Below are 12,174 nucleotides of genomic sequence, written 5' to 3' on the forward strand. Positions count from 1 at the left end.
ACTCATTGGTAATCGTTGAATGCAACCCGCGGATTAATGTTTTACGGAGATCCATCAAACTCCGGAACACCTATTACAAATGACAAGCTCTGTCCTGTGTATATCCACAAGCTCGCGCATATATGCACTCATTGGGCTTGTCAAAAGAAGCTTGTGAACGTGAAGGCATGGTGGCCATGTCCGGTGCATGCCATGCTTATGCTAAGAACAGATGCAAAGTCATCACAACCAATCCTAATGATCCTCACCCCTGGCGAAGAATTCCTCCTGGTAATAGGCATGTCGATCGACCATGATCACCTGACTCGAATCGTTCTCTGGACTGAAGCAAACATTGTGGAAGCAACAAGGACGGGCGAAGAAGGATCGCAAGCCATCTAGACGCATCTTGCTACCCAATGACCTGGAGACATTCATGGGTATCACTAATGCGCTGTACATATTGATAGAGTGACATCAATCAAAGTGGAGGTAAGTTGAATGGTTAAACACTGCTTGGTAAGCGATCCTTCATCCTCCACCTATCTTTCATTTTCTCTGGAACATCAAAAGATATGTGGCGTCACTCACGATTCCAGATCTGCACCCAAAGCCGGCAGATCTGTTGGCGATCTCGCTTGAACCGAGATTACCTTACCAATCTTATCAGTTTCCCTCCACTCTCAGAGCGAAGATACCGAACATAGCACGAAATAGAGCGCACCTCCACAAATGCGCTTATTGATGAATTGCTCGACTGAGACAGGCCAGCTCACAACGACGAGAGGGTGCAGGATGGAGTCAAGGTATAAGATGAGGCGAGGTATAGGCATATGGTCCTGTACATCGAACACACTGTCATACGCAGCTTCAGATACCACTTATCCTAAGCAGCTATGGTCCATCCAACTGGAAAAGTCGACATGGCCATCACAAAAGACTCATCCTCATGCTCTGTAGACAGGCGGCCAGACGCAGGCGATGATCTGTCTGAGCTTGCAGAAGCCAGAGTTGCCATCGGATTATCGCAGACGAGGAAATGGTGTCTTCTATTGATCTTCAGTGTAGCTCAGGTAAGTCCAATGCATCTAATGCGCTTCCATCCTTAGGTCTGTTCATAGCTCATGGCTTGAAACGTAAGCTGCCAAACTGACATGGGATAACCCGGGATACAGTACTTGGACCTAGCATCCGTTTCGGGTCTGTTCATCTTCACCCATCCGATATCTGTGGATCTCGAGATCCAGTACGAAGCTTCGACGTGGATCGTGGTGAGTACCCAGCTTGGCTGCGTTTGTACCATGGCCTATCAGCTGACGAGAAATGGCTAACAGAACTCTTACATAGTAACCTTCTCAGCGTGAGTATTGATCTAGTTCACAAGCCTTTCTGGAACGTGCGAATGGCTGATCCCAACCTGATCATCCCATTCAGATTTCTATTATTTTTCGGACGGGTATCGGATCTTTACTCTGCAAAACCAGTCTTTGCAATCAGCTTCTTGATCCTTGGAATTCTCAGCCTGATCATCTCATTCATGACCGACCAATACGCTTTCTTCTTCCTGAGAGCCCTGGCAGGAATAGCCGGAGCAGGTACGGTGGGTCAGACCTCAAACCTCATCCTTCTTCCCCCATTAGGTTTGCGTTGCTGATAGCGTGGGCCACCTCGCAGATACCCTCGGCATTCAGACTGATCTTGACGATCTTCGAGCCATCCGAACTGCACCTTGCGCTGACTCTGTTCGGCCTCAGCGGGGCTATAGCGAATGGTACGGGGCTGATCATAGCGGGGTTGTTTGGGTTTATCACCGCCCAAGGTCAGATGGGACCTTGGAGGTGGTTTTTCAGGGTGGGTCGTCCTGCATACTTACGAGGTATCTTGCAAGACTGACTGCCCAGCCTTATAGATGATAACTATCATCTGCATACCATTCTCTCTCCTCGCTCTATCTCTAATCCCAAGAATCAAGGGCGAAGGCCATTCATCATCCTCCGCACGAGACAAACTCAAGCGACTGGACATTATCGGCACCTTGACCATGTTATTTGCAATCATCTTATTGATCTTGGGTCTAACCCTGGGAGCGTCCTACGGATTCCGCACGGCAAAGTTCCTTGTGCCGTTCTTACTTTCTTGGCCGTTGTTTGTCGGATTTTTCATATGGGAATCAAGGCTGCCTGAGGGTTATGCGCTCGTACCGCCAAGTTTCTGGAGGATACTCAATATGCCGCTGATGATTTTCGTGGCGTTGGTGGTGTATAGCTGGTGGAATGTGAGTCGGTGTTTTCGTTTTGATTTGTCTCCCTTCAAACCTCTCATGGTTAAGTCCATCCTCTTTATACAACGCTTTGGTATGAAATACAATAGTCGCTAATTGGCTAAAACAGCTAAACCAACTCGTCTTGGTAGAACGCTTCCTCACGATCTTCAACGAACTCCCCATCATCGCCGCACTACGTATCCTCCCCTCGGGCGTGGCAGCAGTATTGGTCGCCCTGCTCGTACCTCCCCTCCTAGCCCGAGTCAAATCATACAGGTGGATCATAGCCCCCGGTCTGATAGTGTGCGCAGTGGTATACATACCCATAATCTACTCTCACGGAGAAATCTATCAAGGAGGTTATTGGAAGTATTATTTCCCATCGCTGTTCGTAGGCAGTGCAAGTGCCATGATCGTATTCCTAGGTATCAAGTGAGTCATACTGTATTGCATCATATCTAGAGCGAGCGCTGATATGAGTGATCGAGAATTTAGTATAACCGTCATGACCTCCTCGCCACCGTCAATGTCGGGCGTAGCGGGCGCATTGCTCCAGGTATCACTTCAGATCGGAGCTGTGATAGGTCTATCTATCCAGGCGGGGCTGTTGACGTTGGAGGAAGGTGATATTGGGAATTTCCATAATGTGCAAGCCTCGTGGTGGTTCGTGTTTGGCTGGTTGCTTTTGAACGCGATGCTCGTGCTGGTTTTCTTCAAGAATAACAAGGCGGAGGCGGAGGAGAAACAAGGGGATGTGATTGCTGTCGTCTGACAGTGATCAAGTACTGTATCCCGGTCGTGATCGGAGCTTCGTGTATCTCGAAGGTAGACTGAATGCATGGGCAGGTGGTGGATGCTCATGGCACAGTCGCAGAATCTCAACAGATTGGGATAATGCATAATCTGTTCGTTCTAACACCAGTGCAAAACGAAAGCCGCCTTCGGATTTCTGTAGAATCACAACGACCCTACTTTACGATCACAAAGTCCCTCTCCTAGTCAGTTGACTACCCGTACTCCCCTGCCTGGTAGGTAGCATCGGACCAGTACTGGCCAACTTGCACCTCTCGTCCTTCCTTCCGGCAAAATACGATACGACCAACATGTAAAGCTGCCATAGGCCTGCCTGTGAGATATGTATGTGAAAAGGCAAGATCAGCACGATCCAAGCAGAAAGAATTATTTTACCCCAGCGCAGATGGATACGGGATGCAAGAATAAACTCACCCAGATGGAAAAAGTCAGACCGACAACACCCACAATCCACCCCGCCGCGTTCTTCCCTCTAGTCACATGACACAGGTAGCTCGTAGCGACAGCCCGATCAGGAAGGACAGTAAACGAAGCGTATTGTACCCTTCGAAGGGATCTATCCTATACCCATTCTCCGGATCCAGCATCTGGTTGGCATAGTACAGGTCCTTGTCTCGTAAGATACTTGAGTTGACGAGGGTGTCGTTCGTATGGATGAGCTGTTGGAGCGAGGTCTGATTAACGTATATGTTATTCTGAAGGATACCTAGATCCGAGTAGATCAGGCCGAGGAACGCGGAGATGTAGTTGGACATGGGGATGATAAGGTCGGTATAGATTAGAGGCGGGGTATCGAAGATGTCGCCAGAGGCGGAAGAGGTTGCTACGATGGTATGAAAGTTTGAGTAGAGGTAAGTCAACGGACTATGCTCAACGCAGCAGGACAGATGGACTCGCCATTCCAGCTTGATTCTTCTGGGTTTGAAAGTATCAGCGAGATCAATGATAATGGCGGTTCAGTGAGGATCGTATAGTTTTGACCGACCGAGGTGAACCTACAATATGTGGAATCATTCAGCAAGATTAGCCAACGAGCAAAAATCTCCTGGTGTTATGAGAGAACAAGCCACTGACAGAGTGATTGGATTGACCAGATCCGCACTCAACATCGTATAGTTCCCACCCTCCAATACCTCCCCAATTCTATATGCTAGATCGACACCTAGATTACCGAGCCACCAGAAGACATCAAAGTATGCTGAGGATTCGCCCACCGTGGAGGTCGATACGCCTGGGTCGAAAGAGTAGGAAGTGGAGAGCAGTGCGGGCCATGGGGGAGGGCAACGGATCTTTGCCTGGCAGAGATGCGGATGGTCAGTTTTCTACACATCTGACTCACTGCCAAATTACCTCGGTCACCACTGTACCAGGTCTCACTCGGACTGTTAATGTGACTATCTCGGACCAATGATGATTAGCCCAGTTCTCATATAAGCAATTCAGTAGCAGATATTGCTTACCGCTGACAACTATACAATCGCTCAATATACTCCCCTTGTATTCTGCTACCGTATGATTTGGCGCATTCTTCATCCCGTCCATATCGTAGGCGGTGATAGTGTACGAAAGTAACCTGAAAATACCATTGGTCTGGATAGTAGAACCCGTATTGAATCTTGGGTGTACGTATCTCGTCAGCTCAAACGTGCCACAACGCAGTGCTATTAACAGAAAAGAAGAGTCTCTGATATCATCGAACCCACATGACAGGCTCACAAAGCTTTCCCTTTTGCCCTTCGACGACGCTGTCAGGTAATAAGGGTGTATACCAGTGATGATCGTCTGTACGGTTGAAGTTGGAATCGAATGTTGTGTAGGGCTCGAATCCGACGGTTGCAGCTGTGAGTAGAGAAGGGTGTCAGTGATCGTCAGATTTCCCAGTGAGCTAAGAAGCGATAATAGTGAAAACATCAGATCGGAATGACTCACCTGCCCAAAATGCGATGATGACCATGGCTAGTATGGCCAAGATGATTGAGAGTATATGGAATATTGGCGGGAAAGGGATCTATTCGAGTATGACGATATCGCTCAAAATCAGTTTGTTGGTTTGTGATTGTGTCAGATTCATACTTGCCGTTTTTGAGAGGTTGTAGGATAGTAGCTTCCACTTGATATTGCTCGTCCCTTTTCCTTTCCTACTTGGGGTGGGAGTGATCGAAGAAGGTAGATTCTGGCTGGACATCTTGTTGATCTGACCTGTATCTGCGGATCAACAGCCAATAATGAGTGTTGCACAATGCAGGAAAATCTGTCGCAACATGTAAGTATCAAATCCATGAGTATAGCACAGCAAAACAATCAGTAAAGCGGATGAGTTTGTCAGCTTGGCATCCAGCAAAGCAAGTACTTTAAGCGAGTCCGCCATTTCGCTGTGATTGAAATGACGTTGATCACCATCGTCATCACTCTCGGCGTTACCACCATCAATTTATGGATCAAAGCGGTGCAGAATATAAAGTGAATGAGATCTGTTTCAAAGGAGGTGCACGGTCCACCGTGCGTTGATACGATTGATATTCCGAATAACACAAAACACACACAAACATGCACACCATCTTCGACCATCAACATCAGTTATGTTATACCTCTGCCTCTTCTTCTTCTTCTTCCCGACTCATCCTCATGAAACTGCCACTGCCCACTGCTCATACTGTACACCAATACATCACACATACACTGTATATCCTCTTGATATTTTAGTAACGCATATCAGCAACTGTTCCACCCAGCATGTCATCCTCACCATACCCATCATCGCCTACACCATCTATTCGGCCTTCTTTGTCAGGCACGAGCAAAACAGCAAGGTCAGACAGATTCAAGCTTCTGTCATATAACCTATCAGAGACAGTGAGTCCGTTCCATCGTGTCCCGATGAGTTTCTACCGTCACCGTCTTTGTGTTGCTTCCTCTGAGCCGAAGCTGACCTATCTACCGACTTTCGCAGATACCTTACCCCCCGGTCTTTCACATAACATCCGTCATCGTCGCTTTCCTAGCTCTTGTGATCATCGCTCTATGGGCAGGTGTGTTTCCTCCTTGTTTATATCTCCTATCCCAGTTCCGGCGTTCGGTAGCTTGAGGGGGGTATCGTATTGAGGGTTCAGAAATTGACTAACGTATCTTCTCACTTTAGCCGCCACCGCTGGTTTCGAGCCTTATTATGTGTTCGATCGGGATTTTAACCGAACGGATGACAGACATTGGTACACCCCAATGTTACCTAACAGTGTCATTGAGCGACAGAGGGGGAAACTGTGTGAGCCTGTCATGTGAGCAACCGAGACGTTCCAACCACAGTCTTCCCCACAACACAGTAGCTGACTAAACGCTTTTCTGACGGGGGCTGCCGTTTCGCCATAGTTTCAATGCAGGATCGACGGTTCAGACGAATGGGATGTACAGAAGACTATCGTATACCATCGTAAGGTACAACGTACCGGAGGATTCGGAGGATCCGGGCGCACCAGCATATAGTAGTGTGGGGTACAAGGGAAGTATGCTGGGTGTTTGTGAGGTGTCTCAGGGTGCGTACGATCGTTTAGACAACTTGTGGCATCGTAGCTTATCAAGCTATTCTCTGATCCACATCCATAGTCTCATTCATCATCGACGTTCGATCGACGGTCGTCACCTTCACGGTACGTTCAGACTCATCTCCCGACGCTCCCGCCCGAGGAGAAGACATGACCCCATCTCCATCTCATAATGCTTACTTGTGTTTTGTGGTTGATATGCTCATAGGCGCAGGTGGGGTGTCCCACCCCGTGGCCCGCGGTACTCAGCACATCGTACACCTTTATCCCCGGAGTCACACATAATGGAGCGACTAGATCTCCACCATTTTTGAATGATCTGGCGATGGATCTTGTCTATAGGGTGGGAAAGCTGTTCGCAAGTCCCCTCTACTCTAAGGAAAATACAGGAGGATATAAAAAGATCAATGGCACTGGTAGATGGTCAAGGTTGGGTGGCGATCTTGCTGGCTGTAGGTGAGTAGTTGCTCCGTTTCTCCTGCACTTTACAGGCGAGGGAGGATGCCCTTCCCACAAGGTAGTTTTAGCGGAACACAGTAGCAAAACGTGGAACTGACCTTGGACTGTGTCGAACCCATATCGAAGGCCGCGCAATGGAACGCACTGGTGCTCCATCGATAATATGATTTTATCCAATCCCGAGGAAATCACCATGGGTGGTGAGTAAGTAACTCGAAGTTTCGTTTTGATTCATACCTTTCCCCATTACACAGATACATCCTCATACAGCGGTAGCAACTATGGGAATGATCCAGTTATCGACCAAGACATAGTCGTTCCCTTCTCAAACTTCATATCTGCATTCTTATCTACCGTCAATTCCGATCTAGGTAAAGTAGTCGACAATGTCTTCCTCAACGAGACATCGCTGCATCAATATATTCATGACTCAGATACATTCGTCAACTCGACGATCCAACTGGGAGAGTACGACCTGCATAGCGCTCAGATGATGTTATCAAGAACAATCATCGATCCATACATTTCCAATCGGACTTACTCTGCGCTCACCGTCGCTAATCGCTCGATTGCCACTGCGTTTCCTTGTCATATCACTAGATCCAAGGGGTTGGCTTCGTGGTTGGTCTCGGTGATTGGTCTGACATTCTCTATCTGGGTGAGTAGACTCCCATTTCTGCTGACCTTTCTGCTTGTGATGACATCAAATAGCTGACTGCAAAGTGACACAGGGCGGATTGTGGCAATTGTACATGCTGCTTGTCTCGTACATCCTTAGCAAGGGCGACAATCAGCGTCCACGATCAAACCCGACCGTCTTGAATGTCACTACTAATCCTGGTTCACCGATACTCGGACCGGCCATAGCAAGTAAAGAGAATGTTCCGCTGTTACCAATTACACGGGTCGTCACGGGGAACAGCGATCTAAATCGAGGGGGTCCTGCATAGTACGTATCTTGTACGTGTGAGCAAATCAAGTTGCGCGCGATATAATCCATAGATCATGTATACCTTGAATTCGTACAGGATATCTACATTCCCAAGCAGCATATATGCGTGTATCATGGATTTACTACTATCTACACAGAACACTCAATTGCCATCCACTACACTTGACTATACACTCCGCTCAACAGGCCTCGGTACAGTCTCCTTCGCCTCTCCATGATCATCCTCCGCCCCATCCCCATACGCAGTCCTATCACCAATGTCCACGGTCGACCAACCCTGTCTCCCACCGTTACTATTACTATTAGGATTCAAAGGTTGTTGTCCATTGAGCGTATTATCGGAATTATCGCTGGTATGATGATGCGATATCCTCTCTACCGCCATGGAATTTCTACCATTCAGCATGTGTTCGGTACTAGACCGATTGGGGCGATGATGCAAGGGGATCTCTTCGTCCTTGGGGATTCGGGGGGAGTAAGGTTTGTAAGATTGGGGTGAGGAGATTGGCTGGTGAGTGAGACAGTAGTTAGCATGGGACGCGAGGTACAATGACGAATTTGGAGGAAAGCGAGTCGAAGTCGGAATGACAGTATAAACGACCAACGGGAGAGCAAAGGATCATTTAAGGTAAGGCAGGGGACAAAAGGATGAATCTGGTCTGGATGGCGATCATCCACTCACAGGATAATACTGCCTATAAGCATACCACGCCCCAGCGATTCCAATCAAACTACCAGCAATCACATCCGTGGCGTGATGTCTGTAATCCATCGTTCGGGAGATGGTGATTAACGAAGCGCAGGATAACGGAGCGAGGAGAAGCCACGATTTGTAGGTGTATCCTGTACGGTTGTTTATTCGCATTTCTACGAGCACCAATGGAAGGGATCAGTAGTTGCTCTATCTCCATTTCATCCCAAAGCATCTCGAGCAAGATCAAGTCAAATCATAACCAGGTAAATCAGAATGAAAGACGATCAAGATTGATTGTATCGCTTTCATTTGAAGAACGTTCTACTCACTCGCCGCCAAGTATAGGATCAGATACCACATCCCCGACCAAGCAAAACTAGCATGTCCACTTGGGAAGCTTCGGAACCCTTCCTGCAGCTGCGAGTCATCCGTCTGAGTACACACCGTCCAAGAGGTCAATCCATGCAGGGGGTTCTGAGTGAGGTCTTCGGGCAGGATACACCGAGCGAAGAAATCTGGTCGGGGTCGTCCAACGGTGATTTTCACGATGTTTGTGAAGGTCGCTACGAGGCCTAAGCCTAGGATGAGGCCTAGGAGTCCGGATTGGGCGTCCCAGAAGGTGCGTCTTATTGCTCTGCGCACGGCGGATGGACCGTATCAGCGAGAGTCTCTTATATATGGAGTCCTGTGGATGTCATGTTGAACAGCGTGGGTCTACTCACGCGGTCATGATGATGATAACGGCTGGCACTGCACCGCACAATACACCCAATAACCAGACTGGTACTCTCTCAGGATCAGCATGAGGATGGGCTAAAGAGGTATCGGTGACATCGAATAAACGCCTATAGCCATTGACCTTGTCGAGGAGGTAGAATACGCCCTGTAGCATGACAACGGTTAGTGCATCATACAGAATCTGAGATTCCCTCTGCATCCCATCCAGATGCACGGTAGCAGCCAGTAACCTGATGTTGGTTGAGCAGAGCCGCACTCACCCATAAGACTATGGTCAATGCCCAATCAGGCGCATAACTGAGAAAGATCCTTAGTCGTCTTGACTTTGCTGAAGTATTGTTATCGCCTGTCACGCGACCTCCTCTAGGGGTAGTAGCTGATTTCGTCTTGGAAAAGAAGGAGGGCATCTTGGGGAGGGGTACTATGGCCGTATCCTTATCTGCGTTTGATGATTGTCTGCTCTATGTATCTTGATTGTATGATGCCATGTACTGAATGTTATAGATATGTAGTATGATATTTGATATGGACGATTGAACAGCTTTTTTCACTGATGTTTCGATTGGGATGTCACTAGCGAAGTCGCAAGTCTTGGCGCTTAAATGTTGAGTAGTATACAAAGGGTTGCGCAGTTGTAAACAAGGAGAATAGCCTTATAAATGACGAGAGCGGTAGATCTTTTCTCTCTTTGGCTCCCGCTCTCGCTCTCTCTCTCTTTTGACGACGGTATCAATTTCGATCTGATATCCATATCCTCACTAAGCAGTACCCTTGCTTGAACCGGCGTATGCAGAGAGGTGTACGATGCAAAGTATGCATAGCACGGTACTCACTCATACTATCTGATGCGATGCAAGCTATGATATGTATGTGTATCATATACATAGTACACATTCACGTGTCATTATCAGCTTACCGCCGGGATCAAATTCCAATTTCCTGATACAGCACAGAGCCAAGACAACAGGACAATGCGATGTGCTACAACGTATATGTATAACTTATATCATATGTAGATTCCATTCATCACCCTCATCATCAACCTCTTGCTTCCTCACTTCAACTCCTCAGATCCAGCACCAGCCCTCACCATGACACCCTCGCCCTCGCTCTCACTCACAGACAGAACACCCCTCGCAAACCAAGTAGCAGGACACGATGGGGTCATGTCAGATGCATCGGGATCACTGGTCATCAAGGTGGGTCATGCGGGTCATAGCGCTACTTCAGCCCTTATATCCCATCACTACTAGTGATCAGGCGTATGATGTCGAACATTCGCTCAAAGATAGCTGACATCTCCCAACTACACAGCCCGCTCTAGCTCGGGAAATAGCATTCTACCAAACCCTCAACTCATCCGACCGAGAGGATCCTATCCGAAGACTCAAGCCCTTCGTACCCAAGTTCCTCGGTACATTGAGGTTGGAAGGTCAATTATCGTCCGCAGGGGATGTCCAGAGGCTGGAGGGGAAAGAAGAGGTGCCAGAGGTGAGCTCATGTCCACTAATCTCACACATCATGACACATCATCGTGACACACTTCCTATCCAGTGCATCGAAATAACTTCGCTGTACAAGGGTCCGTGCTAATACTACTTCATGCTGTTAGTCCGTAGTCCTCGAGAACCTCTCCTACGCATTCACCCACCCCTCCATCCTCGACGTGAAACTGGGTACAGTCCTCTACGACCCCGATGCGAGCGAGGAGAAGAAGCAGAGGATGGACAAGCAGGCCAGGGAGACCACGACGCACGAGTTAGGAATTAGGTTTACGGGGTGTACAGTGGGTTTCATCATCCTCATGGTATCCACAACCCCACACACCACATCCCAGGGAAGAGACCTAGACTAATATTTGCATGATAACACAAACCCACGTAGACATGGCACGCCCCCACTCAAAGCTACATCCTAACTCCCAAATCATTCGGCAAGTCCATCAAACCCGCCCAACTCCCAGAAGGCATGGTGCGGTTCTTCCCCTCTTCAAGCGACAGCATCGCATCCCTCTTGCCTCCAACCCCACCCGCCGACAGATCCGTCGAAGGTGCTCCTGCGGTCTCAGTGGATACAAGCGGAGGTATCCCACCAACACCCATAACAGCTTCCAACTCCACTTCCGTCCCCTCAGAAGGCCAGACATACAAAGATCATTCCATACCTTCCACCTTGCTCGTCAAGGTTCTAAATATAATCCTAGAAGAGATCGATCGGCTGGTCTCCGTACTTAGCGAGCTTGAGATCCGATTTGTGGGCGGATCATTATTGATAGTATACGAAGGGGACCCGGAGAAACTCACCGAAGCGTCAGATAGGTACGAGTTGAATAAGCTTAAAGCTGCGCATGCGGAGGGAGAGGAGAGATCAGCATTCTCAGATGATGGGTCGAATCCCTCCGACGACGATGAGTCAGAAGAAGATGAAGACGAGGAGGATGAGGAGGCGAGAGCAGCGAGGAAATGCCCCCCTGTGAGAGTCAAGATGATTGATTTTGCTCATACATGGTTGGCCCAGGGTGAGGGGCCTGATCAGGGGGTGTTGAAGGGTCTGGCGACTTTGAGGGGTTTGATCGAAGGTAGGAAGAGGGAGATTGAGGGGTAGAAATAGGGATGGGTGGATGAGTGAAGAGGAAGGAGAGATCATGTTTGTATATAACGAAACGAAATATTCACGAAATGATATGAATCGAATTGACTAGGGACATAGATTATAATGTATACATTCATGATTGTAT

General features: G+C 48.3%; 5 protein-coding genes across 5 annotated transcripts; 3 read left to right on the plus strand and 2 right to left on the minus strand.

Annotated features, from left to right (window-relative positions):
- Positions 1-902: 902 nt before the first annotated feature.
- On the plus strand, positions 903-3,014 carry I302_101123 (uncharacterized protein; the record flags this gene model as incomplete). The annotated part of the gene is made up of 8 exons (XM_019191131.2): positions 903-1,052; positions 1,155-1,250; positions 1,314-1,339; positions 1,414-1,579; positions 1,654-1,830; positions 1,889-2,254; positions 2,370-2,674; positions 2,738-3,014. 8 exons carry the CDS (start codon positions 903-905, stop codon positions 3,012-3,014), a joined length of 1,563 nt encoding a protein of 520 aa, XP_019047879.2.
- Positions 3,015-3,221: 207 nt separating this feature from the next.
- I302_101124 (uncharacterized protein) lies at positions 3,222-5,009 on the minus strand (the record flags this gene model as incomplete). Its single annotated transcript, XM_065869219.1, has 9 exons — positions 3,222-3,368; positions 3,470-3,527; positions 3,599-3,878; positions 3,953-4,050; positions 4,130-4,350; positions 4,406-4,449; positions 4,516-4,670; positions 4,759-4,894; positions 4,985-5,009. The coding sequence occupies 9 exons, from the start codon at positions 5,007-5,009 to the stop codon at positions 3,222-3,224; spliced, it is 1,164 nt and encodes a 387-aa protein (XP_065725291.1).
- A 779-nt stretch (positions 5,010-5,788) lies between these two features.
- I302_101125 (uncharacterized protein) lies at positions 5,789-8,003 on the plus strand (the record flags this gene model as incomplete). The annotated part of the gene is made up of 9 exons (XM_019191133.1): positions 5,789-5,908; positions 6,006-6,084; positions 6,195-6,330; positions 6,422-6,585; positions 6,656-6,699; positions 6,803-7,050; positions 7,180-7,253; positions 7,308-7,711; positions 7,785-8,003. 9 exons carry the CDS (start codon positions 5,789-5,791, stop codon positions 8,001-8,003), a joined length of 1,488 nt encoding a protein of 495 aa, XP_019047881.1.
- A 168-nt stretch (positions 8,004-8,171) lies between these two features.
- I302_101126 (uncharacterized protein) lies at positions 8,172-9,844 on the minus strand (the record flags this gene model as incomplete). The annotated part of the gene is made up of 5 exons (XM_019191134.1): positions 8,172-8,513; positions 8,688-8,872; positions 9,029-9,333; positions 9,422-9,582; positions 9,698-9,844. The coding sequence occupies 5 exons, from the start codon at positions 9,842-9,844 to the stop codon at positions 8,172-8,174; spliced, it is 1,140 nt and encodes a 379-aa protein (XP_019047882.1).
- Positions 9,845-10,528: 684 nt separating this feature from the next.
- On the plus strand, positions 10,529-12,041 carry I302_101127 (uncharacterized protein; the record flags this gene model as incomplete). The annotated part of the gene is made up of 4 exons (XM_019191135.1): positions 10,529-10,636; positions 10,752-10,928; positions 11,050-11,223; positions 11,322-12,041. 4 exons carry the CDS (start codon positions 10,529-10,531, stop codon positions 12,039-12,041), a joined length of 1,179 nt encoding a protein of 392 aa, XP_019047883.1.
- Between the last annotated feature and the right edge of the window lie 133 nt (positions 12,042-12,174).

The sequence above is a fragment of the Kwoniella bestiolae genome, chromosome 1 (genome assembly GCF_000512585.2).
Source record: "Kwoniella bestiolae CBS 10118 chromosome 1, complete sequence".
Taxonomy (NCBI): Eukaryota; Fungi; Basidiomycota; class Tremellomycetes; order Tremellales; family Cryptococcaceae; genus Kwoniella; species Kwoniella bestiolae.